Source organism: Echeneis naucrates, chromosome 3, assembly GCF_900963305.1.
Source record: "Echeneis naucrates chromosome 3, fEcheNa1.1, whole genome shotgun sequence".
NCBI classification, from domain to species: Eukaryota; Metazoa; Chordata; class Actinopteri; order Carangiformes; family Echeneidae; genus Echeneis; species Echeneis naucrates.
The window spans coordinates 22,472,946-22,499,100 of record NC_042513.1 but is presented as its reverse complement, the minus strand read 5'-3'; the positions used below and the strand labels follow the sequence as shown (position 1 = coordinate 22,499,100).

At 41.2% G+C, this 26,155-nt stretch overlaps 3 protein-coding genes across 4 annotated transcripts in view; 1 reads left to right on the top strand and 2 right to left on the bottom strand.

The window, feature by feature from the left end:
• Positions 1 to 14,072, bottom strand: part of LOC115040658 (talin-2-like) — a 78,440-nt gene extending 64,368 nt beyond the window's left edge. For both annotated transcript variants that reach the window (XM_029497550.1, XM_029497551.1), the window contains exon 1: positions 13,962 to 14,072. The gene's annotated coding sequence lies outside the window, so the exon portion shown is untranslated. The remainder of the gene's footprint in view (positions 1 to 13,961) is intronic.
• Positions 14,073 to 15,714: 1,642 nt separating this feature from the next.
• ddx28 (DEAD (Asp-Glu-Ala-Asp) box polypeptide 28) lies at positions 15,715 to 18,523 on the bottom strand. Its single transcript, XM_029498639.1, has one exon. The coding sequence runs from the start codon at positions 18,357 to 18,359 to the stop codon at positions 16,707 to 16,709; it is 1,653 nt and encodes a 550-aa protein (XP_029354499.1). The 5' UTR covers positions 18,360 to 18,523; the 3' UTR covers positions 15,715 to 16,706.
• Positions 18,524 to 23,795: 5,272 nt separating this feature from the next.
• nfatc3a (nuclear factor of activated T cells 3a) overlaps positions 23,796 to 26,155 on the top strand; it is a 56,205-nt gene continuing 53,845 nt past the window's right edge. Inside the window, exon 1 of the mRNA XM_029497921.1 lies at positions 23,796 to 24,076. Coding sequence (XP_029353781.1) covers positions 23,986 to 24,076 — 91 coding nt within the window. The 5' untranslated portion in view covers positions 23,796 to 23,985. The remainder of the gene's footprint in view (positions 24,077 to 26,155) is intronic.

The window sequence follows — 26,155 nt, the reverse complement described above, 5'->3', positions numbered from 1 at the left end:
ATCGTGAGTGCACACACACACACACACACACACACACACAGTTGAGGGGTCAGAAACCCCGTTTCTAGTCATACCATCTAATCTGGACAAGGCATGGACAATCCCTGGAAATCAAACACCGCACAGCCCCCCCCCCCCCCCCCCACACACACTCAGTCTCGTCTCTCTTCTATACAAGGCAACTATTCGACCCTCCTCTTGGGAGGGCTGAAATACTCAATGATTGGACCAGTCCTTCCACAGAAGGGGGGGAGGAGTGGGGTGTTAACACAGCTATTTATTCAATCACACTGACCATGAATGGAATGAGACAGACAAGCAACAATGTGTTTACATTTGTGATTTACACGTGGTTTAGAGTGGGTTTTATTTGCAGGCCCCCCTTTCTGAACATGCATGCAATTCTGACTGTGTGTGACAAGCTGAAATGAGCATGTTTCCTTTTTTCTCTCCGACGAGCAAATGAAGGTGAAAAGCACTTTTTCTCCCGTGTTGGCTGGATGACTCCGCAGTCAATTGCTACCAGACCAGAACATCAGCGCAGGCGTTCTGTGTTAAAGGCATTTTCCTGGGCTTGAAAGCTGAAGTTAACTGGTTTAAAGAGGCAAGCCACAGCAATGCCTGAAGACACTGCGGAAGAGGAAACTAAATTGGAAAACGAGGGGGGGGGCGGGGTGGGGGGATTATCTGAGTTGTTCTCCACAGCCTTAAAACAAATTTACATACCATTTTAAGAGCTGTGTTCTGAAGCCTACAGTCTACACCATAGTCCAAGGAAAATGCATTTACGATGTTCCTTGCCTCTGTACCACAGAATAAAATGACAGCAGGTCTGGCCCACTCACCATCCATTGAGCAGCAACTGAGAGTGGCAAAAGCACGTGCCTGCTCAACATTTTGCTGGTAATTAGATTTTAACAATGAGCCAAGTACAATTTTGGAAAGAGATGAAATTTAATAGACATAAAAAAAAACCAGTCCATTAACTGTTAAAAAGGCTTTATACTGTTAGCTTGCACACCTTTTTCACGATACCTTGCAAGATTTTGAGGCAGTGAAGTTATTTCACCGACCATTACAACCAGACTTTCCAGCTGAAATGATTTACTTGGTGTGCATTTATCACCCATTTCCTGCAAGTTACTCATTAACCGGCACACATCCCTGGAAGTAATGCAGCCCTGCAGAACTCGCTTAAAATGTCTGGCCCAGGCGGGTCGTGTCCTCTGCCACTATCATAAGAGTTGAGCCGAGCAATCTTAACTTAAAACAGAGAGCCGGGGGAACAGAGGCTAAACCATAACAGTCATCAGGGGCAGACAGGGTTTAAATAACACTGATCACCACCACATGTAATACAATGGACAACCATTAAGCTCAGATTGGTTCAGGCCTTTTCTCCCTTTATGGTCGTTCAATTCAAATTTTTTGGTCATATCAAACTGCAATAATTGCTTGACAAATTGGAAAGAAGGTGACCTGCACACATGCAACGCCTACAGGGATATGAATCAACCCCCCCCCCCCCCCCCCAAAAAAAGACGCAAGAGTTATCAAACTTGGCCACATGAAGTCCAAAGCTGAAGGGTTGGGATCTCATCCAACGCTTCAATCAGGTCCTGCTGCTCATGGAGGTACCAGCTGCCAGGCTGTTGTGGCACAGCAGAGCAGCTTGAACCGAGTCCCACTTTCACACTCTCTGGTAGAATATGATAGATGCTGTGCTCTGGTTACACTTGCTTGCTCACATGAACCCTCTATACCACCACGACCTCAGGTCTGATTTTTCTCTGTCAGGACCACAATAACGAGAACAGTTAAATTAAACCTACTGTATATTAGGAATTGGCTCCCTGTCTGGAAAAAATGGGCAGTTTCAACAGCTATAAAGCTTTGGCTATATCACCCAAAGTAGAAATATTATAGCTGAATGTACTCAAAAGAGACTGTTTCAGAAAGTCTTTTAGAAAAGTGCTACTAGTTACCAAGCACATATGGGCTGCCAGCAGAGTCACCCTTAAACTTATCCTGACAAATGAGCTGTTAAATAAAAGAAAAAAAAAAAAAACCTACAGGCAGCCTCAGAAGTGAGTGCATCATTTACAAGACCCAATAAATCATCAAAGCTCGACTTAAAAAAAAAAAAAAAAAAAAACTGTCTCAGATGGCAGACCTGCAGATTAAGAGGCTTGGCCCTCTTCATGAGCTACCAGACTAATCTTCTTTTGCATCTCAGCCGTGGAGATACGGGAGTCTTCTAATCCTCTCACTGGGTAGAAAGCTGCAAGCGGACGTTTGACTGTCTGCTACAGTAGCCGCAAACTCTTTGGCCTTCAAAACCCAATTTAGTCAACAGCTGTATGGATGGACGTATATTCTAATTAGGATACGCACCGCGACGCTGTTCCTTCTCTTTCCCATCAGCTGCCACTTTTGCAGTTTGGGGTTTCCGAAATGGATGAGTGGGGTCTTTTATTTATTTTTATTTTTTTTTAATGTGTGACACGATTCTGAAGCTCAGTGAAAGTCCACTGTAATTTCAGGGAGAGTTATTGTGATAACAGTACAGTCGAGGTGAGACAACCTGCTGGGCTGGGGGGTGTGGGGGGGGGGGGGGGGGGGGTCTGGCAGCGGTCTGGCAGCTGGGCAGAGGCTCGGGGACACACTGAAGGAGAAAAGAAGAAAAACATGACACAGGGGATAAACTGCCTCACGGGGCTGCGGCTGCCTATTGTGGGAGAACAATCCAGCTACTCCAAGCCAGGTTTTTCCATGCTGTCTGCAAAGTGAAAGCCTGGCCCCCTTTGCCTGTCAGCTCTATTGTTAGGCACAGGCAGGAGCCGCTCCCAATTCACCTCATACACATTAAATACTCCGCATTGTTAGCAGAGTCAGATGGCAATGGCGTGCACACACACACACACACACATACACACACACACAACTTGCCTTTAAGATCCCATCCACTGGGCACTGGGAGGGAACTTGTTATGGGTGCAGCTAATATAAAAGCTGGGAAATGACTGACTTTGCATCTCTTCTGGTTCCATTGCAGATGTGAAATGGATGTTTTCATGTTCATATTCAACAAATTCCCGCACAGAAGTCTAATTGATAGTGGTCTAATTTCTGTAGAGAATGCATATCCCCCACCTGGGACTGCTTGGCCCCCTCCTTTTTTAGTTTATGACCTAAAACATGAATGCAATCAGTCTGGTTTGAATCAAAACCGGTCCTCTCGCAGAATTTATCCTGGCATGATATAACATAACACACTTTCTATTTGTGGCAAATCCTTCCTGAAATCAGGGCTTGGTCAGCCATTTTAATATTCTAAAACATTAAAACAATTCTTTTTAAAAGTGCAACATCAACAGTCATTATCTGATTAGTTTACTAATTTAAGTGATACAGCCTTTGAAGCATTTACAGTCAGAATGAATTAAAATGAAAATCTTCTTGAGGGTGATTTTTATTCTAAGATAATTTGGTAAACAACCTTAACTGCATGTGAAACAGCTCAATTTAATTATTTCTTATAATCTGCCCATGCAGGGAGTAAACTCCAGCTAAATGAAGGTCAGGTGATCAATTTCCAGTCATAACATATCGCAAACATTTTTTTTTTTTTTTTATAGAGATACAAATGCTAATGAAGATATTCAAACTGTCATGGGTGAATACCATGTCCATCAAAACACCAAGCTTGAGGTATTTACCAGATGCGTGCTGCTGATTTACAGCCCGATAGAGACAACCTGTGTCATTTCATCCCCGTGACTGGATTGCAGCTGAGGTGTTGACATGCGTGCTATCTCCAGCTGGGTTGAAGAGCGAGTGGGAGAGGTGGTGACACAGAAAGAGTGTCAAGATAAAATACAATTTTCAGATTCAGGTGGCAGAAAAAGAAACAGTGAGTGGGGGCTACCGTTTCCTGCTGGATCAGCGGTCTGGGCCTGATTCCAGAGCAGCTTATCTTGCAGCAGGAATACCACAACAGGATGAAAGAGGGCGACCAGGGCTATGAATTCAATGAATGCTGAGATTAACAGTAATTTCTGCCCAATTACAGTAAATCGGAATTTTACAGTCTATAGCTCATTTCTCAAAATGTCAAAATAATACATTATAATAATAATATAATAAAATAATAAAGTATCGCTGGGTCAAGGAAAAGCGTGGAGTATTACGGCGGCCCACAGAGCTCAGAGATGCCATGTTGCTCATGGGCACTCGCCTGCTCCCGCAACTGCATCAAGTGAAACGACTGGCCACACAGCTAACAAAAGCTCCAAATCAGGCAACAAGCTGCACTTGACATCAGGGAAAAATAGATCAAAAGCAAATATATAAATAAATAAAACCCCATTTCCCATCTGCCACTTGTAACTGGCAGTTAAATCTTTCTAGTAGCACATGATGCCAATTCAAAGACAGCAGAGTTTCTGCACAAAGATTCCCTTTAGAGCAGCCAGCAATAAATTTCCCACCTGGTGTTCGCCTACCAGCCTCACTAATGCCAATCATCTCGGAGCTAATTGGGAGGGCATGTGACTAACAGTTTAACTAACAAATGGGAAATTCAGTCCTCAAAGGAGAGGCATCATTCCATCATGTTGTCGAGCAGGTGAAGGGAGGGCTGGGTGGGTATGCCACCCCCCCTCAAGTAATTTCCGTGGGGGTTGTACTGCACTGGGGAGATAAGTAACCCAGCAGAGGACAAGGCTGGCATTCTACCCCGAGTCCACAAGACAAAACGCCTGAGTCCATCTAAAGAGAGGAATCTGACAATACACTATTTGTGTCTTTGCCAGCTGGAGAACAAGCTTCCCATAGACATGTCAATATGAAACAGAATGTGCACCAACTTTAAACTCAGAGGATTACTATAGACAATCTTAAAGTGGCAAAGCAGAAAATACTAACATTGGATTATCTCAATTAAATTCAAACCAGGATCAGAAGTAATTATGCAACTGTTTGCAGACAGCGGCTTTGAAAAATAAGCACACAGTCCTTGTGAAGCATTAGATCCCATGCCTCTCATTAATCCGGCAAAAAAGTAATGCACAACATGTTATAAGTAAGGCCTTGTTCAACAGCATGCAGTTCATGCAGAGTGCATTAAGCGGAGGATCAAATTCAGGAGCCAACTGTGCAGCCATAGTGATTATACAAAGCTGACAACCAAATCTTCCAATTTATGACTTTGCACCACCTCCACTACTGGCTTGTACCACCATACTGACAACGGCACTCCCAATAAACCTAAACCTTTTTAAATGAGTAAATATAATGTGCTTTCCAAACACAGATGGTCGCATTTAAAAAGAAGAGACCTCGGACAGATTTGGGCCCATGGAAAACAAAACTCAAGACATGTTTCGGCCAACTTATAAATGATTACTGTGTATACAAATGCAAAGTATTTATTTTACCATAAGATGGAAAATTACACACAGCCACTTGAAAGCTGGCACCTGCAAAAGCCAACTCTAACAATGCACTCATACAAATCTGTCAAAGGGAGCGGCATGGTTACGATGTTCAACTGGCTAAGGTTACAGATTCATCTCAACCCTAAAATATTTCTTTAAAAACATTAGACCTTGTCTGGAAGTGAGCATCCACCAGCCAGGATGCATCTACTAGGCTGTGAGTGGAGATAGAAGAACCTCGTGCGGCAGGTGGATGGCACCTTCAGAACGACCTCCACCGACAATGTTAGGAGCACAAAGTCAGTGGGAGGCAGCCAATGTAGTCACAGTAACCTTGCGGCTAGCTGCATTAGCAAGCATCGGCCATAGCACAGCACACAAATACGCGGCTATTTTCAGCCGCTTGATTAGCACAGAGCTTTCCACATTTAATATAAACCAGCTGCTGCACTCATAACAATGGTTAAAAAAAAAAAAAAAGAGCAGTGTTTATAGCGCTACATAGCAGAGCACACTCTGTTTGAGTGGTCTTTCGTCTTCTTCTTTCTGTCCCCGTTTTGTACTCCAACAGGCCTGGCAGCACTCCCGTGTACTCTCCCTTAACTAATAAACAAAGAATGGTTTCCCTTATATAGCTCTATTCAAACTGCAACATCCACCAAGCAATATCAGGGGTTTGGAAAGAGGTTGGGAGGGGGGCTGCAAGCGAGTTCGCTCCAGACAGAAAGGTTTCAGCCAAGGGCAAGGAGCACTGACAGTGCGATTGTGTAACAGTCATACATTAACAGCCACTTAAACCGCTATTTCTGGTGACATCCATTTGCAGAACTTTGCAGTGTCAGGTTGGATATGTTCGAGAGGGCTGCAAAGTGAGGCAGTCAACATAAAACCATTTTGGAAAAGAGGTCACACACACACACACAATGAAAAAGGAAACTCATTTTCTTTTCATGGATTTAAAGGAAAAGGAAGATAATTACATTGTAGACTCCACATGGGATTACAGGTTGTTGTTTTTTTTTTAAAGACATGCCTCATCCTGCCTGTGAACATTTTTTTTTTACCTCCTTGTGGTGAAATGATAAAATGAGCAAAAGTTGCCATAGTTTGTCAAAATGCACCATCACACATTGCAGGATTTCAAAAAGAGAAAAAAAAGAAAAAAAAAAAAAAAAGAGTGAGAGATATATTCCAATAATTATGCAAAGAAAGCGTGACACACAAATGAAAAAGCATGCTAACGGCTATCATCTATCAGATCTGACATTCAGCTGCCTTCCCAGAGAACAATCCACTTCAAACTTCGATTTTTCAGCTGACCAGTCTCAAGTATCAGGCAAAATAATGACAAGCAAAGCAAATTTAGTTTCGGAGAGAGAGAGAAAAAAATCTCTTTTACATTTATAAGGGATGCCTGACTGAGGGTTAAGATCATCTTCAATGGCTGAAGCTACAGGCACAAGAACATACACAGGCATGTCATTAACTTTGTACATGAATGAGTCATAAGGAATACAAAATAACCCATAAAAAAAATGGCTGTAATAGCTTCCATTTTTACAGTCTGAGAAAATAATCACCATGATGTCATCAGCCTGCACTCAGTCACTACACATTTTTAAAATTGAAACCTGTTGGCTACAAATACAAAAGAGGGAAAAGTTAACAACGCAGGGACAATACAGTCACATAAATCCAAAAAGCATATTTGCCCCATTGAGGGGCCTGAACCGTCTGTAAACTGTTGCTCTTTTATAAAAACAGTCTTCAGTCCAGACACTCCGCCCCCTTCAAAAGGTCAACACTGTAAAGACTGCTTAAAAATCAGTGAACAGCACAAATCCGTGAGTCAAAGTTCATCAAAGCTGAACTCCACACAGAACATTTGAAAATTGGAATAATTTCACTGAAAAAAAATTCATAATTTAAACTGACCAGCCTAATCTTACTCCAAACTAATCCTTCACGATGTCATACTAGGAGTATGACAATTAGTTGTACAATCAGCCTCACACATATAACTGGGACCATTTCAGGCCACCTGCCATCAGGGTGGCCTTATACAGCCGTGTTAGTCCCAAAGTTAGCCACCAAACATTTCTAACAAGAATTTATCCTGATGGGAAAACCAAGAATAGCTGCCCCAGGCTGCAGGAGGGCTGTGTAGGAGTGAAGGGGTGGGACAGATTTCCAGCACTCCCAGAATGTTAACTCAGCCCCTCTCAACAAAGCTCCGGGCTGCTCCGGAGTCACTTCCTGGGGAATTCCAGCGCAGGATTATTTTCACCAACCACAACGTCACAGAGACAAAAATACTTTGATGAGTGACACAAATGTTGAAATTTGTCAACAAACAACACACATGTTGAGTAGTGAGAGCACCGCTTACTTATGACTTTGTAAATTGATGTGGTTAGTCACTAAATGTTGTGGGATCTTCAAAGCAGCAAGGGAAACGTAGATGCTTTCGTATTTAAAAATTAGGGCGGGGTTTACATTTTCATTGGCAAATTCATCAATTCTGTATCAGTATAGATGAATATTTTCACCGGCGGAACCTGATTTCACTCCTCTGATATTCTAATCGAGTGCAACGGGATCAAAAAGGCTTTAAACTACACTCCAGTTTACAGGTAGCACTTGAAAGCAAAAGTTTTATGCATACAAACACTTCACACGCTGAATTATATTCCAAAAATAATGACAGCTAGTTTGATTGTAGTGAGTCTCAGATGAAGAACTCTACTCAGGAGCACTCGTGGTGGAGAGGGTGTTACATGGTTGGCCCTCCATCTTTAAACTGACTCCATCTGAGGGAGCAAACAAGCAATCTCCAAGTTACAAATATGCCTCTGCAACCTTTAGGAAACTAATGCGTTTCCTCTGTCAAGACCAAATAGCCAACAAGTCAGAAGGAAGAAGGGGCTAGACGGAAAATGAAATTTACTCCCCGGAGCCATTTACGGTTTAATAAGTGTTCCAAGAGAAAGGCAAAAATTACAGGTTATCATGTCGTAACGTCGTTCACAGAAGCACTTTGACACACGTGGTTTTGTAGAAAACAGCCAGTCCACACTCACAGAGCGGTGCGCTTGTGTACTGGGACACCTGATTAGGTTACATTTCTGCCCCGGTGACTAAGAGGCATGAGCCTCGAGATGGCAACCATGGCAGCAGGGATTTCTGCCAGAGATGCAGTCCAGTAATAGCTGAAGAGCTCAGTTGCAACCTGAAACGTATTTCAGAGCAGATAGCCGAGTGGTGAGATAACGCTTCACTTTGGCCATACCCCCTGAAATTATAAGCATGGGTTTTAAAGAGAACAGGACTTGGCTCAGCAACTAGTGAGCAGCCTTACAGATGTTTGTGTAACTAATGAAAACTTCCTTTCTTGGCTGATATTTCTTTATAGTAATTGTAGCTTATACGGAAGTTTAACAGAAAAAGACGAGACAATTAGGTGTCGCCATTTGTGGTTATGAAAAGAAAACATGAACATAATATTCCAATAATCGGAAAGAAAAATGACATTGACAAAGTCTGTAAGTGACGTCACAACACACTGCTACACACCACAATCACATGTCAATGTCATGTGTTTATAAGTGTAAGTATTCAAAAATGAAACACACAATATTATACAAATATCAGTGAAAATTGAAACGTCCGTAAGACACTGCGTTTTGCATTGCATCCAACTGAAGCAACAGATGAGACTAACGACTTTGTTCAAAATGCTGATTAAATAGTAGGCAGCAGTTGAGGAGATTATGTGCCCCATTACTATGACAACCATACTGACTAATGCTGCTCCAGAACCGATCCAAAAATTTAGCATTTTTAAACCCAAAAAGGCTCCACTGACTCACATCATATGCAGTCTGCTGCACCAACAGCCTGCTCTTGCTGAAACACACAGTGCGTTTAATTATAGACTGAGAACAAAATATCCATCCTTGAGTCATATCGAGGATTTTGAACAAATCAATCAGAAAAGTCCACTAGCTCATCACGTTACTGGAAGGCAACCTCTCCATAGCCTTATATTTGTGACGCATTGTGCATTGGATGGTGGACTGTGTGGGTGGGAGGCAAACCAGAACTCAGTGGGAGGTGGGAAAAAACAGAAAGTAGATGGGATGAACCAAGAAGGCAGTCTCCGCTAAATCCATCCAACAATGACCGGCATGCAAAACTTACACATCACAACATTATTCTCCACTTCCACTTTATTCTGATGAGCTGGATGCCAACGAACAGCTGCAACGTGTTTAAGCTAATGCATCACTTTTATGAAATTGGTGTAACGGTAACAAAACTCTAAAAAGACAATATTATACCTTCCAATTCGTTTTAAGTCTGATCATTTCCAAAACCAAGCATGTGCTGTTCACACAGGAAAGGCCAGCAAGGTTGCTCCATTTCTCACAGGAAGCCCTGCGCGGAATCTTGCGATCTGACTCGTATGTTTAAGGTTACACATGCCTTGGCTTGGTCACAACGAAGTGTGAAATTCTGCGATATTGTTAACTTGAACTAGGCCAGACATTCCTCTGCCTCCAAATCAGACCCTTTTCATTCCCTTTACAACGCTGAGCTCCATGCATTCAGCACATCGCCGCCACACCACTATTCCTAAACACCCAAATGGGCTGCAGTTACAAACACCAAGAGGCTGCACAATTTTGGCATGAAATTTATAAACCGTATTTATTTTGTTTTGAAATTGTAAGATTTTCGGTCCAATTTAATCTGGTGGCCCGCTTGGTTAACACAGTAATATATGATTTCATGCTATGGCAGACCTGTTTATATATACACATACAGGGGGGAAAAAAAAACAAAACATCAGCCCTAAATGGTTGACATTGGATGATTTTGGTTCGATTTCAAATATGTAAGGACAAACAAACTATGAGCATCGAGTCTGACTGCCTTGACAGTGAGCTAAATCGTGTTTTAATTCTCCAGCGCTGAGAGTGACTTAAGAGCAAAAAGCAAAAGGACAGCACGCTAATATCAGAGAATAATTTGATGCTTCAATAAAAAAGATAATAAAAGAGGGACAGAGTCCAAAACCTGCCCCGATATAGAGTCACACATGCTTGGTCAGTGAGCCTTTGCTCATTCAGAGGACAAAAAGTTGGACTTACAGTTCAGGATGAGAACAGAGGAGGACGAATGCCCTAAAAATGCTTCTAAATATGAATACTGGCTGAACCTGCTTCTTACATTTTAACAATTTAAAAAAACAACAATCTAGAGCAGCAGCAATGTGACATGACAAATAAAATACAGACGTATAACATGAGGTCATCCTTCAGCCTTCTGAAATTTAATCTGTAATGCGTTCACCCGTGAAAGTCAGCAATCTACACGTTCCCATGATCATTCCTTGGATAATTATAGGGCCAATATCATTGTCCATTGTTTGGCAACTACACGCTGATGCCTAGTTACCGACACTTGTTTCAGACTCTGAAATCCTTAAACCACGAGTGTGTTCCAGGTGCCGAGGTGGGGATTGCGCTGGGAAACAAGCAGAGCGGACAGACCCTTTGCCAAGCTGTTGCTGCTTTAACAACAGATTCATCTTATTTCAAGAGCAACTAAAAACCAGCATCAGCAAATTATCTGTCAAAGTCTTGAGCGTATCAAATTTGAGCAATGACTTTGCTTCTTGTCCGTTGCATGGAAACAAATTACTGGCTCCCCCTCCACTTGTCCAGTAGGACAACATTGCACTTTGTGTGATTAAAGGTGTCACTATGGTTCTCTCATTACTTCCTCTGTTGTTCAGTAGTGACAAGAGAGGCTTATTTTCATGCAGAACAAAAAGGGACAGATCAATGAATTAGTCATTTGGTGCTGATGAGGAATCCCTGAACTACCGGATGGCACTGGCCTTGAAGCCAGATGCACAAGACCATCAAAAGTTTTCTTAGATCAAGCCAAGCAACATGACAGTCACAGTAAGCCAGTCGATTGTTCTGATATCTCTGTCAAATGTTTCCATAGAAATAGATGTGTGGGTGACAGCTTCTGCTTAAATGCTCTTTTATTTATAGCTTGATTCTTAATTACGTGGTCTCAACACTCATCGTGTAGAATCAAACATAATTTCCAAAGGAACTTCTGTGATTCATGCTGCTTCTCCTTTCTTGTCACTGATTTCAGCACTAAAAAAAAAAAAAAAAAAAAAAACCAACAGCTACACAATAAAGAGCGAATTTACTGATCGGCCTGCTCTCTCAAGATTGGTTTCAAACGGCTAATAGCACAGTGGATGAATAAACACGTTCTCCAAAAAGGTCAATGCAGTAGCTAATGTAATGAAAAGGCTTTTGATTGCAGCCTTAATGTCATGAAAGGCAGATAGAGTTTGGTCAGTTTAATAAATGATCGGTGCCATCACTAGTGACAGAGCTGCATACCAAGCAGCAGCGAGCAGCAGCAGCAGCTGATCGCAACAGTTAACGCTGAGCCTTGAGAAAATGGCATTTTCATAGATATGAAACAGAAGCATAACTGATCAGCGCAGAAGAACGGGCCTGGCTCATTAGACGAGAGCTGCCATTTTGAAAGGACAGATTTTAACAAAGGGCATTTTGAAGAAAATGCAGTGACATTCTCTCTGCTGCTGAAATTTTCTTCAGAGCTTTATTAACCATAGATTTTGGTTGGGTAAGGGGGGAGGGGGTTATATTTACTAAATGCCACCTTAACTCCCAGCCGGATCTCAGCATACAAGAGTGATGTTACACATAGCTAGAGGGACCTAACAAACACAACATTTGTTCCTGAGGCTTAAAACACACACACACACACACACACACACACACACAGGACCCTACAGCATATAAGGTCATGTGTCTGCCTTTGACAAGTCAAGGTCTTGGCAGGTGAGTGTGTGTGGTTTTTTTTGTTTTTTTTTTTGGGAGGGGGGGTGGAGAAAAGAGTGTGTGAGAAAGGCAGCGACAGAGAGAAGAAAGGCAGCATAGCTAGACAATCCACTTTTTGCCCATTAAATTACCAAAAAACAATTTAAATATTTCAATCATATAGACCATCCCTCGCTTCAGATGGATGGTCTCACGCGCACACGCTTTTTGATCCTAACATTACAATGCTATGGATCCTTGTGCACAAACTTGGCACGCGAACAAGTGATTGCTTAAGTAATTTCCTTGCCGAGCAGGAGGGCAGAGTGCAGGATACCGTGAGATTTCCAGCAGGGATACAGATAATATTCAAAATAATAATTATCAGAATAGTAATCGTAATAATAAATCGACAAAGCTTGTGGTTGTTATTAACTGTGCCGATGGCAGGATATCACAACCTCCTCGTCTTCCCATGAAGGGGTGTGGCAGCGGTGGCCATACACACTGCCATCCTCCAGCTCACAATACACATTATTTCATTATATATCATCCAACGTGTGGCGCTTTTCGGAGGAGGGGTTGTTGGTTTGTTTTGGGTTTTTTTGTGTGTGTGTTTTGTTTTTTTGCCCCCCAACACTGCTCTCATTATCACCTTGAGGGTTTGGCCAGAAAAAAAAAAAAAAAAAAAAAGGCAATCACATGCAGCCAGCCGTGGAGGACACGCTGGATAAAGCTGGAAATGACGCCCCCGGTTGAAGAAAACACAAGACTCCCTGCAGGCTGTGTGATGTCTGAAGCCACACTGAGCTTCTTTAATAATAAGGCGAGCACGTTTTACGCAGGTGACCGCTGTTGGATGCGTGTGCGTTTCAGATCTGGCAACATGGAAAATTAAGAGAGAGAGGAGAGGAGGAGGAGGAGGAGGAGGAGGAGGGGGGGGGGGGGGGGGGGGGGTTAAAAAAAAAAGTTGTAAAGAATTGCTTGTGGTTTCAGTGGCAGCTTGACAAGAGATGGTAACTTAACATGGCGGAGGCTGCCCCCCCCTCCTCCTCCTTTGGCCGGTGCGGTGGATAACTTACATTACCAGCCCCTCCGTGAACTCTCCGTGCCTCCCGGACTCCGTCGTCCACGCACTTAATCTTGCGGTGTCGGAATAAAAACAATAATAATAATAAAACAGAAAACACGCACAAATCTCCGTAGCAGGCGACCCCCTGCAGCGGCCCGGAGCTGTGGAAAGTCGCCCTGACAAAACCGATGCCACTAATGAAGAAGTCGACGATTAAAAGCTCCACAAGTTTGGTTCATTCAAACGAGCATCGCAGCCCGTGAAACGCAACTTATCCCGGCAATCCATTCAAATAATAATAATAATAAAAGAGAGAAAGCCTGAATAAAAAGAAAAAGACAAAACTGAAAATGTAGTGCAGTCACACACACACACACACACACAGGAGGGAGAGAGGCTCCTGTCCAGCAGGCTGATACACACACACACACACACAGCGTGCAGTTTTATTTATAAAGCTTGGTCGGAGAGAAGGTCAGGCAGATCTATCTGTGTGTGTGTGTCTGTGTGTGTCTGTGTTGCAGGAGAGATGGGCAGCAGGATAAGCTGATTACCGGGTCGTTAACCTACCTTCAGGTCCTCAACTGGGGCATTTCAAGCGAGGGAGCCCGAGAAGATGCACATTAGGCGACAGTCCGCTCCCCGGCTGGAAAATATCCTCCGTGTTCAGGGAAATTTCCGACAGTGTGTGAGCAGCAGCAGAGGCAGCAGCAGAGGCACCGTGTGTATGTGTGTGTGTGTGTGTGTGTGTGTGTGTGAATGGGGGGGGGCTTATCATACGGTGGGGGGGTGAAGAGGAAATACGTCATTATTAATGGCCCACAAGCTTTGTAGTCCAGTTACACAACCCCATGTCAATAGAGACTACAAACGGTTCTGGATGACACAACACTGCTTTATATATATTTACATATATGTATATGAAATTTGAAGAATGTATTTTCTGCTCGCATTGGTGCTGTGTTCTCTCTCCCTCTCTCTCCCTTCTGGTTCTGGCTCTTAAAGAAAGTTTTTCCTGCCACCTTTGCACTCGGACGGTCTCTTTAAATAATCCTTCAGAGTTTTGTCTGTATGTAAAGTACATCGAAGTAACTCTGGTTATGATTTGGAGGTACATAAATACATTTTATTTGATTTATTTTCATTTGGGGGAAGTTATTTGAGTGAATTCCATTAACCTAAAAAGACTTTCAGCAGATTTAGGGTTTGGGGGTTAGCAGCTTTTAGAAATATTTTTATGAATAAGCATCAGACCCATGTTAGGTGAAGCTGATCAGTAAATTTTTGTTAGGAAAAAAAAAAAAAAAAGACAAATCGAGGAGAATCCAATCCAAACATCACCACCTGATCAAATACTTGGAAGGAATTTCAGAAATCTTCAGTTTGTTTGACTGTAGGCAGGGCAGCGAGGAGCAGTGAACTCAAGCCAGCCATCTTCATATTTGCCCATTTATGTGTGCCAAAAATGAAAATAAAAAATGTTAAGCTTTCATTCATAGGGAATGTGTGAGAGGCAGATGTTTCCAACTTCACTAAAAAGTCTATTATTGTTCTATGTACATTGGAGACTGTGTTGGAAAACACTACTATAGTGTCTGAATCTTCAAAGGTACGAAAAAAAGGTTAACTGAGACCAAGACAAGAGTTTTAGTATCACTGTGAGTCAAGCTCCAGAGATTTGGGATGGTGGAAATTTGTAACAGGCTATTTTTGATATATTCCCCAACCCCACACTGATAACCCTGATGATATCACTGTTGAAAAATCTGGATTATTTTCTTGCATGTACATTAAAAAATGTCTAAAGACAGTGTAGTGTACTCATGGTGATGAGTAATCTTCTTGTGTGAAATTGGTGGAGTGACTCATTAAAGCAAAGCTTTATGGCTTTAGATCATCTGAACTTTCTGAGGCTTTCAGGAATCGGGGTCTTGTAACTAACTGGAAACGAGACATTTGATATGAAGATTTAATTATTTTACATTTGGTGGGGGTCAGTCAAGTTAAAGCAGGACAAAAATATAAGTGGAGGGATTGGAGGCAGTTGCCCGGCATGCTATAAGTGGACCCTGGATTCCTGTTGTCAGGGTACAGTTGGGTGAAATGTGACCCTGGGTGGGGTAGGGGGGCAAATCCTAAAGATGGTGACCCCAACTTGAGCCAGACAATCACAGCTAAATTCCAAACATTCTGATGGAAGCCATTTGTAGCTGTCAGAGCCATTAACCCCGTCCTTCCATCAGCCTCACACAGTCCTCCGCCCGCTCATATAAGTCAAACTGCACTTCCACAAGCACTACACAATAATTCAACAGGCATGTTGCAGATTTCAAAATACAGCACTTTCATTTCAAGGGAGAAAAAAAAAACACTGGAAACATTTCTTTTTGTAATTCAGGAAAAAACTTGGACCTAGTAAACAAGTTTCTAGAATATGAGCAACCAAGGCAATCTTTTAGCTTTGAAAAAAGATCCAGAAGATTTCACTGTAGAAAATGTTCATGTTGACATTTAAGTAGTTTATTTTCAACATGCAGCCACAGGCATAGACCAAAGGAGGGAAAAACATCCTTTCAAGTTTTCAGACCCACCACATACCCAGAACAGATCACAGGTTCAGCTTGATTAGTGCTTATCAGTATTAGTCTTTGGTGATTATTTTATTGTTTTTCCTGTTCTGGAAACAAAAGGGTCCACTAAACCTTTCAGAAATCAGCAGGGTAATTTGAATCTATAATGGACCATGTGCAAAGTTACCTGAACAACTGTGGAGAAACATCAGGAGAAATGCCACCACCCTGTGGCCAGATTCACACACTGCACATTAATGATTGAAATTGAACTAAAAATTGAATTACCAAGATTTCTAAAACCAAAGAAGCATTTACTCAGGCTCTGTCAGCAATATAATAATAAATATAAATAAAAGGGACAGTCAAGACAGATGTCTAATGGTATTTAGATAAAGTTGTCTTACCATAATGTGCAAAATTAACATTTTAGAATTTTAGAAGACCAACTTCAGCCTGGAAACTAAATTTTTACTATATATAAATTGCTAAGGTAACTAAACCAAAGATCATCACATATACATACTGCTATAGGCGCAAGTAAAAAAAAACAACAAAAAAACAAAAACAACTTTGTACAAACATTTTTAACATTACTACACTTTTGCAATGGTGACAAATTACATTGTGCCACACAGTTGAGCAATTACTGCACAACTTCCTTAACACTTCTTCTTCTTACCCATTTTGAACATTTCTAGTGCATCACCACAACTTTGTACATGTCCACATATGTACGCACCCTCTACTCCTGTACCTCCACTACTGGGGGTTTGGGCTCATGTATATCAGATTCCAACCCTGGCAAACTAGTCCTCCTCCGTGCAGTAATCTCAATTTTTTGCACCAGCTCTACATCCCAAGGATGAGTGACAAAGCAGAGCACCTCCCCGTCCTCCAGCCCTCCTGCTCTTCCCACTCTCCCTGCCCTGTGGATGTAATCCGTATGGGATTCTGGAAAGTCATAGTTAACAACTAAGCGCACACGGGATGTGTCCAGGCCCCGGGAGGCAATGTCCGTGCAAATCAGCACGTCCACCATGCCCTTCTGGAAGGAGTTGAAGATTCCTGCACGCACAGCAGCCGGCATCTCCCCTTGAAGACGTACATGCCGAACCCCCAGCTCCTCCAGCGAGTATCCCAGCCAATTGACGGTGGAAGATTTGTTGCAGAAAATCAGAGCAGCACCACCCCCTTTCTCTTGTTGGAGGAGCTTCAAGGCTTGTTGGAGCTCCAGAATTTTATCAGCACCCTTTACCTTCAGGAAGGTCTGTTTGACATGTGGCATGAGGAAGTGTAGCATCTTACTCTTGATTATTACTATGCTTCCCAGGTCTGTCATCTGGCCGAGCACTTCCCCAACACCACCAGGGAAGGTGGCCCCAACCACTAGCAACTGAGTTTTGGAATTCGGGCCTTGCGTTTCCTTGTGATTTCTAGCAATATTTGTGTGGAGCAGGATGAATTCTAGCATATTACAAAAGCTTGGGTCAAACATCGTGTCTGCCTCATCTACAACAAAGAAGTTTAGCTCACTCAGGTCCAGGCAGCGTCTCCGCAGAGCCTTGACTAGAGCACCTGGTGTGGCCACTAAAATATCTGGATGACTGCTTTTCAGAACCATCTTGATGTGTCCTACGCCTCGCCCACCACCGAGAGTCCTCGTGAGCATGCCAAATGGAGCACACAGAGTCCGGGAAACACCGGCCACTTGCTCAGCTAACTCTCTGGAAGGCACAAGCACCAAAGTCCGAATCGTCTTGTCGCTCCCAGCATGCAATTCCTTGTTAGCCTGCAATCTGTGAACAATGGGCAGGAGGTAACTCAAAGTTTTCCCACTGCCAGTCTCTGCAGCACAAAGAATATTGTGACCTTTCATGACCTTTGGGATGGTCCGCAGCTGTACAGTGGTGGGAGAAGTAATGTTCAGTCGGTCCAAAGTTTCCACCAGCTCCTCACAAATATGAAGCTTCCGAAAGGTCACTGATGCTTTCTGCTCAACGTCGTCCTCGTGGTTTTCAGTTACAAAGGGTGCAACAGTCTTAATGTTGTTTATGGTAAAATAGTCACCAAAAGATTTATCGTGTTTCCATCCTTTAGAGCAGAGATTGGCTGGCTCGAACTTTCCAAGCACATAGCCTGTAGACTGGTTCAGATTAGGATTCCTGCTCTGGATCAGGAGCTTGCCGGCTCTGATGGTGTTGATCTTGTTTTTGCCTCGAGTCTGTTTCACGTTTTCCAAACGCTTTTGTATGTAGCGTGGGACACGGATAACCGTGGTCTCCTCCGAGGTGGCCGCTGCGCGACGTTGGCTGACAAAACAACCGACCGGACGGCGAGCCGCCGAGTAAATCCCAGCTGGGCAGAGAGCTCCGGATGCGACCTTCACAAACTGCATTTTAATATTCAGCTGGTTCGCCCGCAGCTTAAAATCACCCGACGAGAGCAAAAAATTAGAAACTGGTGTTAGTCAAACCAATTTCGTGCGCTGAAGATGTTAAAAAGTCGTCCGTTGGTACCGTAAACGTGTTCACGTCGCATCCCCGCTGCCAGCTACGCCGCCATGCTTTCTGGACGAGTGTGGAAGACGTCACGCGGGCGCGGGGTGATGACGTGTCATGCAATACGTTGATTTGAAAGTGGCAACGGAATAATAAACAGAAAGAGAGAGCATACATTAGTTGGACAAATTAAATAGCCAAGAAGATACGGAACAGTCTGGAAGATATGACTAAAGGTTACATTGATTTCAGCAAACGTATTTATGTTTGGGTTTTTTTTTTTGGTTTTTTTTTTACTGTGCAACAATAAATGGAACATCTTAAAGATTTTCAAATGTTTGTACGAAAGTAAATTTAGACACATGAATTAAATTATTTATAATTATTTAATTTTTTACTATCAGAAAGCAGCACGTTTTCCAGATGAACCCTGGGGTAAGTTGTCTTTTACTGTTCATATATTTTTTACAGGAACTTTTTAAATGGTTAAGGACATTTCACCAGAAACCAAAGATGGAAGTATCAGGGACATTAATAAACTTTCTTGAACTAGCCTTTCATTGAACATTGCCCTTAACTGACAATTTTGTGTTAAATACTGCAAAGAATTAACATCAGGAAGAGCTTTAGGAAACTTTTCTTAACACACAAATGTATTCTTTCAGTACTGTTTCTGAAGAAAACCCGAGGAGAGAGTTTATGTTCAGGAAAACAAAATACACAAACATAATTTATTATTTACACTTGGTTGAAATAAATTAACTCTAATGCAACAGTCTTGTGATAAAGATAAATTATATATTCAAGGTTAACCAGTAGTGTTCAGCTCCTGCTGAAAAAGTTTTTATGGTCATTTTTTATAGGCCATTGTCAGATAAGTGTCCTTCTCTAACCTGGCCACTGTGTTCATTTTGAAGGCTTGTACATTGTATTTCTGTTCTAATGATAAATCAATCAGCTGATCTTTGACCTGGTGAATCATCACTGCCTGCAGTACAGTGATGCCTGAGATTGTAATAGATCAGAGGACGGCGAGAAAGAGCACTGTCACTGGCACAACAGCGACTGTCAATAACCACCCAAATGACACTGGGTCCTGGTCAACCCTCTTCAGTAACAGCCACACAAAAATACACCTATAAATATTGGGATTTCCAAATATAGCATTGTTAATTTTTTTATGATAATTACTAAAGGGCTCTTTGATCCATCCAAGTATGTCTGTGCTTACTAAATAACTAATTAAAGGCTAAACACGGGCATAATTTTTGTATGCCTGTCCTGGGGGTTTGGAGGGAGATAATCCAGCAATGCTGCTTTGTCACTGGAAAGTATAAACCAATAAAAAGGAGACTAATCTCACCAGGCATGCATCCAAGGAGGGTCCAAAGGGGGGCAGCAGTTTCTGCAGTTTATTCAGATTCTTTGGAGAAGGTTGAAGGGTATGTTATTATTTGATTACTTAGGTCCATACATTTTCAAAAAAAAATAAATAAATAAATAATCATCCCATTATTTTATTTCATATTTTATTTCAAGAACTATGCCTGGCAATTAAAAAAAATCAGTGCCTGCATCAGTGCTACTGTCAGATTTAGCATTGATTGCACATCAGTTACCCTTCCCCTGTACTGAATGAATCAATTCATTCATTGATTAATTATAGCTTCATCACACACTCTTCCAGTACCAGACTGTCTGTCACATGTCGGATAAACCAATGCTGTGGCAGCTGGAATCCCCAACACCTAGATCCCCAGATTCCTGTCGCCCAACAAAGATAGAATGGAAAGAACTGAGGTGGTTGTATATTGATTACATCTACATATATATAAACTAATTTGATACAATTTATCACTGCAAATTAAATATTAAACTTCAGTGGTCAGTGTAACAAAGATTTTTAAGTCCAGAACACGAACAGGTGTTTGCCAGGTGAGAGATGTGAAGTTTATAGTCAGTTACACAGACTGGACAAAAGAGGGCAGCATAAATCAACAAGGAAAAATTCAAGTCACCTGAAATCTTAATCAGAGCTGTGATGAATTTTCTGAATCTGTAATATTTTGTTCATGATCACATAAGACTCAGATAAATGTAATCTTTAAGCATTTTTTTTACTATATGAACTGTATTCAGCAAAATCTTCAATCTTTCAATTCATACTCTGCCTCAAAATGTATATTTGTACAGTCTATTAGTGAATAAACCAAATAATTACAATACTTCTACATTTTAATGTGGAGAATATTTATAAATATTTATTTTTCTGAACACCAGTCTAATTGCCTCAGGGAGCCTTTCATTCCTTATCAGCCGACATACAGATACAACGCTGCATGCAATTTGATATTCGTTGACATTTAGTGAACAGTGTATGTGTTGCCAAGATGCTGTGTTGCATTTCTGCACTGTGTGCAAACACCAATCCTTGAAAGAGTGACACCTCCCTAACAGGACTAGTGTGGGGGCAGATGCTGTTATTTTTTTTCTTCATAACTTTCTTTACAAGAACATAATATCACAAACCACATCTACTGCCTCCCACACAATTCGTATTCTTTATCTTCTCTCTTTAAAGGTCATATGCTAAGATAAGAGAAGCAGGTAACCTGAATTAGACTCGGGTGGGTCTGGAGACGCGACTGTTGTTCAGGAGAAGGTTCAGTCAAATCATATGATTGCCACATAATAATAGTATGAATGTTATCGATTTCATTTTACTATAAGAATATTATTTTGATAAAGCTAAATTTAAAGTTAGTGCATTGAGAATCATTTGGGTTAGTTACAAATAAAACCTGCCCCCTTTTAAGTAAAATAGTTATCCAAAGTGAAAAATCTACGTCTTTCATGTGTATATAATTCTTGATTCAGTAATTTTACCTCCATTTATTGTTTTTGCCTCATTATTGACTCAAATATATTGCAAAAGACTCAAATCATAACTCAGGAGGATGTTCCAATTCAATGTGTTTTTCCTTCTTTCTCAATAAGAAGTAAGTCTCATAGAAGACTTGGTTACAAAGATGAATATAATCACAGTATCAGTAAATACACACTGGAAACCTGGCCAGTACTTATATTCACTAACTTATTAAGCAATAATAATGTGACAAGACATGACACAAAGTTTTTATCATAGTGGTGCCAGCTACCCTTTTCTTTTGATTTTCAACCCAAATTATATTATGTTATTGTTATTCATCATTTATATAAAGCGCCTATGCACCAACTTGAGTTCAAACATTTTAATGCCGGTTCTGTGAGTTTTTGTTGAAAAAACTGAGTGCTATAAAAATGTTTAAAATAGGTGTTGTCAGTCAGCTCACTGCATGCCTGTTAAGAGGCTGAATTGGCAGGATAACATTAAATTGCATGACGTTCAGAAGAAAATTTGCAGCTTTGACATATTTTTGGAACTCAGATAGTTAAAATCATGCTGTTTTGAGAAAAACAAATATCAGATGGGCCTAAATCATCTGTTTCTTCAGAAGATTGCAAATAAGTCAAAAAGGTTTAAACATTGTGCTTTTGCATGGAAATAAAGACCACAGGAAATGTGATATTGATGCTTTCAGATGCATTTGTGAGCTGAACGCCTTTCTGTACTCCCACATGCATCTAGCATAGGTATATGTAGTGTGGCTGTGCCAGAGAAATGAGAGGGTGTTCTCTGCCGAAGAGCAATTTGTATTCAAGATGGACTGATTTACTTTAAAGTGTTCACCTGCAGAAGTTATTTTCAAGAGTATAATAAACGATTTTCTGTGGGTTTTTTTTTCTTGATATTATGCATTTTAAGCTTGAATAGAGAAGAAGATATAATGCCCATTTAGATTTTACATAAAAATATATACAATCATCTGTGTCTGTGATTTCAAGATGATCATAGAAGTCCAAATCATAGTTCTTCTCTTATTAATTTGTGATGGCCAGAATGAATAGTTGCAATGGCGCGCATAAAAAAACTTGAGTTATTTTAAGACTTTGCTTATCAGTATTGCAAAAACATTTGGTGAAACATGAAAACGTGTGTGTGTGTGTTCTTATGTTAATGAGTCTGTTTGTGTGGGAACACAGTGGTTAAAGGGAGTGGAACATCTCATACACATAAAGATTTGTTACTGCTTTATTGATAGCTGTTTGACTGCCCACATAAGTGACAAGTTCATCTTCACAACCATGGCTGAATCTTTGATAAACAAATAAATAATTAAATAAAAATAAAAAAAATCGTGTGGTGTCTTGGTATGAAACAGATATGGCATGAAACAAAACATGTCCTACCACCTCAAAGCACTTTGTAAGATCACAATTAAAAAAAATAAAAAAATAAAAAATTAGACAGCTCGCATTAAGGGAGAAAAATATGACTGCGTTTGGGAGGTGAGTAATAAATACTAACACAACTAACATTTTCTTTCCATTTTCTATGAGCTTGTTGTGCCATACAGAAGATATGATCGAGATTTCTGGATTCTTTCCTGCCCACAGCATCGCCCCATTGACAAACCCACAATTTGGTGATGAGAAATTAATGAACCTTTTGTGCTTTCAGACTCTTCGGCTCTAAAGGTAAAACATGCATTATGTCATTAAAGCTGAGCCACATCGGGAGGCAGGGATGACGCCGTGCATGGATGTTATCAAACGGAGGACCAAGTAAATACTAAACCATCTGACCCAGCTGTCAAAGGGATAGTTTGGTGAAAAAAAAAAAAAAGTCAGTCACACAGAAATAAGACCGATTTAAAAAAAGAAATCAAAAATTTTAAATGTTGGAAATCCAACACTTTCTTTAACACGCTTCAACAAACGGGAGAAGTGCGTGGCGTGCCCGTGTGCGCGTGCCTGGTGTTGTGTTGTGTCTGCTGACGTCACCGCTGGAACTGCCTTGTCACGCGGGGTTAGTAAAAGTTGGGATAGAGAGAGAGAGAGAGAGCGAGAGAGGCAGGCGGAGAACGGGACAACTGTAGGGACAATTTATGTGTGTGGTTTTTTTTTTTTTTTTTTTGTAATTTTTAAATATAAATCAACGAGCATTAAAACTCCAACACACAAATAAGAGCGCTTCTCTTGTTTGTTGTCGAGGGAAAACGAGCAAACAAGCAAAAACTAAATCGGTAGACGGGCAGAGAGGAGGAGAGGAGGAAAGGGCTGCCAGCGACTTTCTCCGAAGTTGAAGCCGCAATTTCGGTCGTTGTAACTGCCGGAGGAAGCGGAGCAGCCGCCGACCTGTATTTTGGATCCGTCAAACGAGTGTGTGTCTGTTTCTGTGTGTGTGTGTGTGTGTGTGTGTGTGTTTGGGGGGTGGGGAGGGAGGGGAGGTGGGGGGGGGTTGAGTAGTTGGGAAATCTTCGGCGGTTAAATGAATAAAAAGTTCAGACTCGCCGTCGTGGCACGTCGCTAAATGTTGATGGCATTTTAGGAGCGCGTAAATAAATTAGAGAAAAAGAGCTCCGGCGGTCGACGGTCGAGTGGCGGGGTAAAAAAAAATACCCCGAGCTGTCAAAACCCCCGATGACTGCTGCAAACTGCCCCGGGAATGAGGAGCTGGACTTCAGACTGATCTTCGGAGAGGACGGGCAGCAGCAGCCGCTAGGCCCCGCAGGTCAGTGGCTCCATTCTCCGTTTGTACTGGCACTCAAACTTAAACCTCAATGTGCTGTCATTACATTGTCACAGCTATTGTTGCCTTGTGCCCCCCCCCCCAACCCAACACCACCACCACCACCACCACCTCACCTTCCTCTCTTCTTTTTCCTCCTCCTTCAACTTTCAACTGTTTCTAAAAGAGGAACCTCTTTTTTACTTACTGGACCGTTGCTATTTTTGTTGTTGCTTTGTGGGAAATTGAAACAGTAACGTCCACAACAAACCAGCTGTCATTAGCTTGGCATGCTAGCGGGTTAGCACAAAGTGCTGTTTGTCTCGTGTGCGAAGTATCTCCCGCAATTTGTGCACAGATAACTTATCGTGCGTGTCGCTGTGGCGGGACTGAAGCAAATGTCAAGAGAGCCCGATGGTTGATAATGGTGTCAAGTCAAGTGAGGTTGAGAAAGGAAACACTTTTAATGTCACTAAATGCACGTCTCTGAAAAATACCACATGGTAAGTTTGTCGAAACAAAACAAGGGCAAAAAGAAATAAAATAAAATAGGACAGGTATGTTACATGCTGTTTATGTTCATTGATAAAAAGAATAATAATACTAGCCCTTGTTGACATATGCAGCCCACATGTTATAATGAAATTGAGTTACAGACATGCATAGCTTTAATGACAACAAATTGATTTATGCAGAGTCCATGCACAGTTGTCTTGTTTAGCTCAGTCATCTTACTTTAAAATAGTATCACAAGAGTTTGGACTGATTTTATTTTGAAGAGGAGTGTCACCATAATGTGTGCAGAAACTAACTGTACAAATAGACTTAATGAGGGGAGGTTATACATGAAGGTGAGGTGGCCTGCTGCATTGTATCGTGGAAAGTTTCGTCCCTTGATGTGCCTGCTGTGTTGGCGTGAAATGTTTAGAAATGTAAGAGCAAAATTAAGTTTAGGTTTTTCAGCTTTACAGCAAACTGGAACATGCAACGAGACCTGTTGTGAAGGTTAAAATTTGCAAAAAAATATTTTTTTTTTTGCAGTCTAAGGTTTATACCACAACTTTTTGTTGAGATGAGAATCTTTGCAGCATGACACGGCAACTGCGTCACACTGCAACCCAAGGATGAAAACCATCTAGAAGGTTGAACACCAAAACCACAGTAGAGAAGAAGTGAATTTTACAGATTATGCAATGCCAGGGTTTATTGATTATTGATTGGACATAGCCTAGCACTAGTGCATTCGAAGTTATGAAAAACATTGTAGATATTGTTTCGTTATCTTACATATTTTACAGGTTTGAAGATGGAAATTAAGATTTATCTTGATATGCTGATCGTGGATAAATCTGCAAGGTGTAAGCTTACATTTTTAAGTGTTTTCATTTTATCCAATCCAAGCCGTTTGAGTTCAAATGTAATGTCAAGCCAAATGCAAACTGGTAAAGCTGATGTGTAATATGACGTACTGGAGCAGATTTCATCCTTTTAATATCTACTTATTGTCGCTTGAGGTGACAGAATGAAAAAATAAATTTTCATGCTGTTGGCAAAAATTACAAAGACTAGTCTTTTTTACTTTGGAGTAGAGTAAATTTATACTTATTTATTACATTACTAGAAGAGGTGAAATGTTATCTAAAAAATCATGACAGATACTTAAAGTCTGTAATTCCAATTGCAGACAATCAGGTCAACTTCCATGGTGCAAACTAGGCTCAGGTGACTGTTGTAACTGTTGCGTGAAAAAAATTGAAAGTGACCGATGAGGCTCTGGAAATTATAAATCATCTCATATTGTTACTGTTTTTCACACCTGTCAAAAACAGAAGCTGGTGTATTTTTTTGTTTTTTTTTATTCAGTAAAAATTGGGAAAATACCTTTCAACACTTTATATAATACAAAGGCTGAGTGTGTACAGATTTAAAAAGGCCACGAAGTGAGTTTCAACCCACAAAATAAAGCATGTGTGGTATTATCCTTGGTCCGTTTAAGCATGTTAAATTCAGCTTTTTTATTTGACTTTGGACTGAAATCACTGGTACCAGTGAATTCTCTGGCTGTCCTTTTCGTGTAACCCT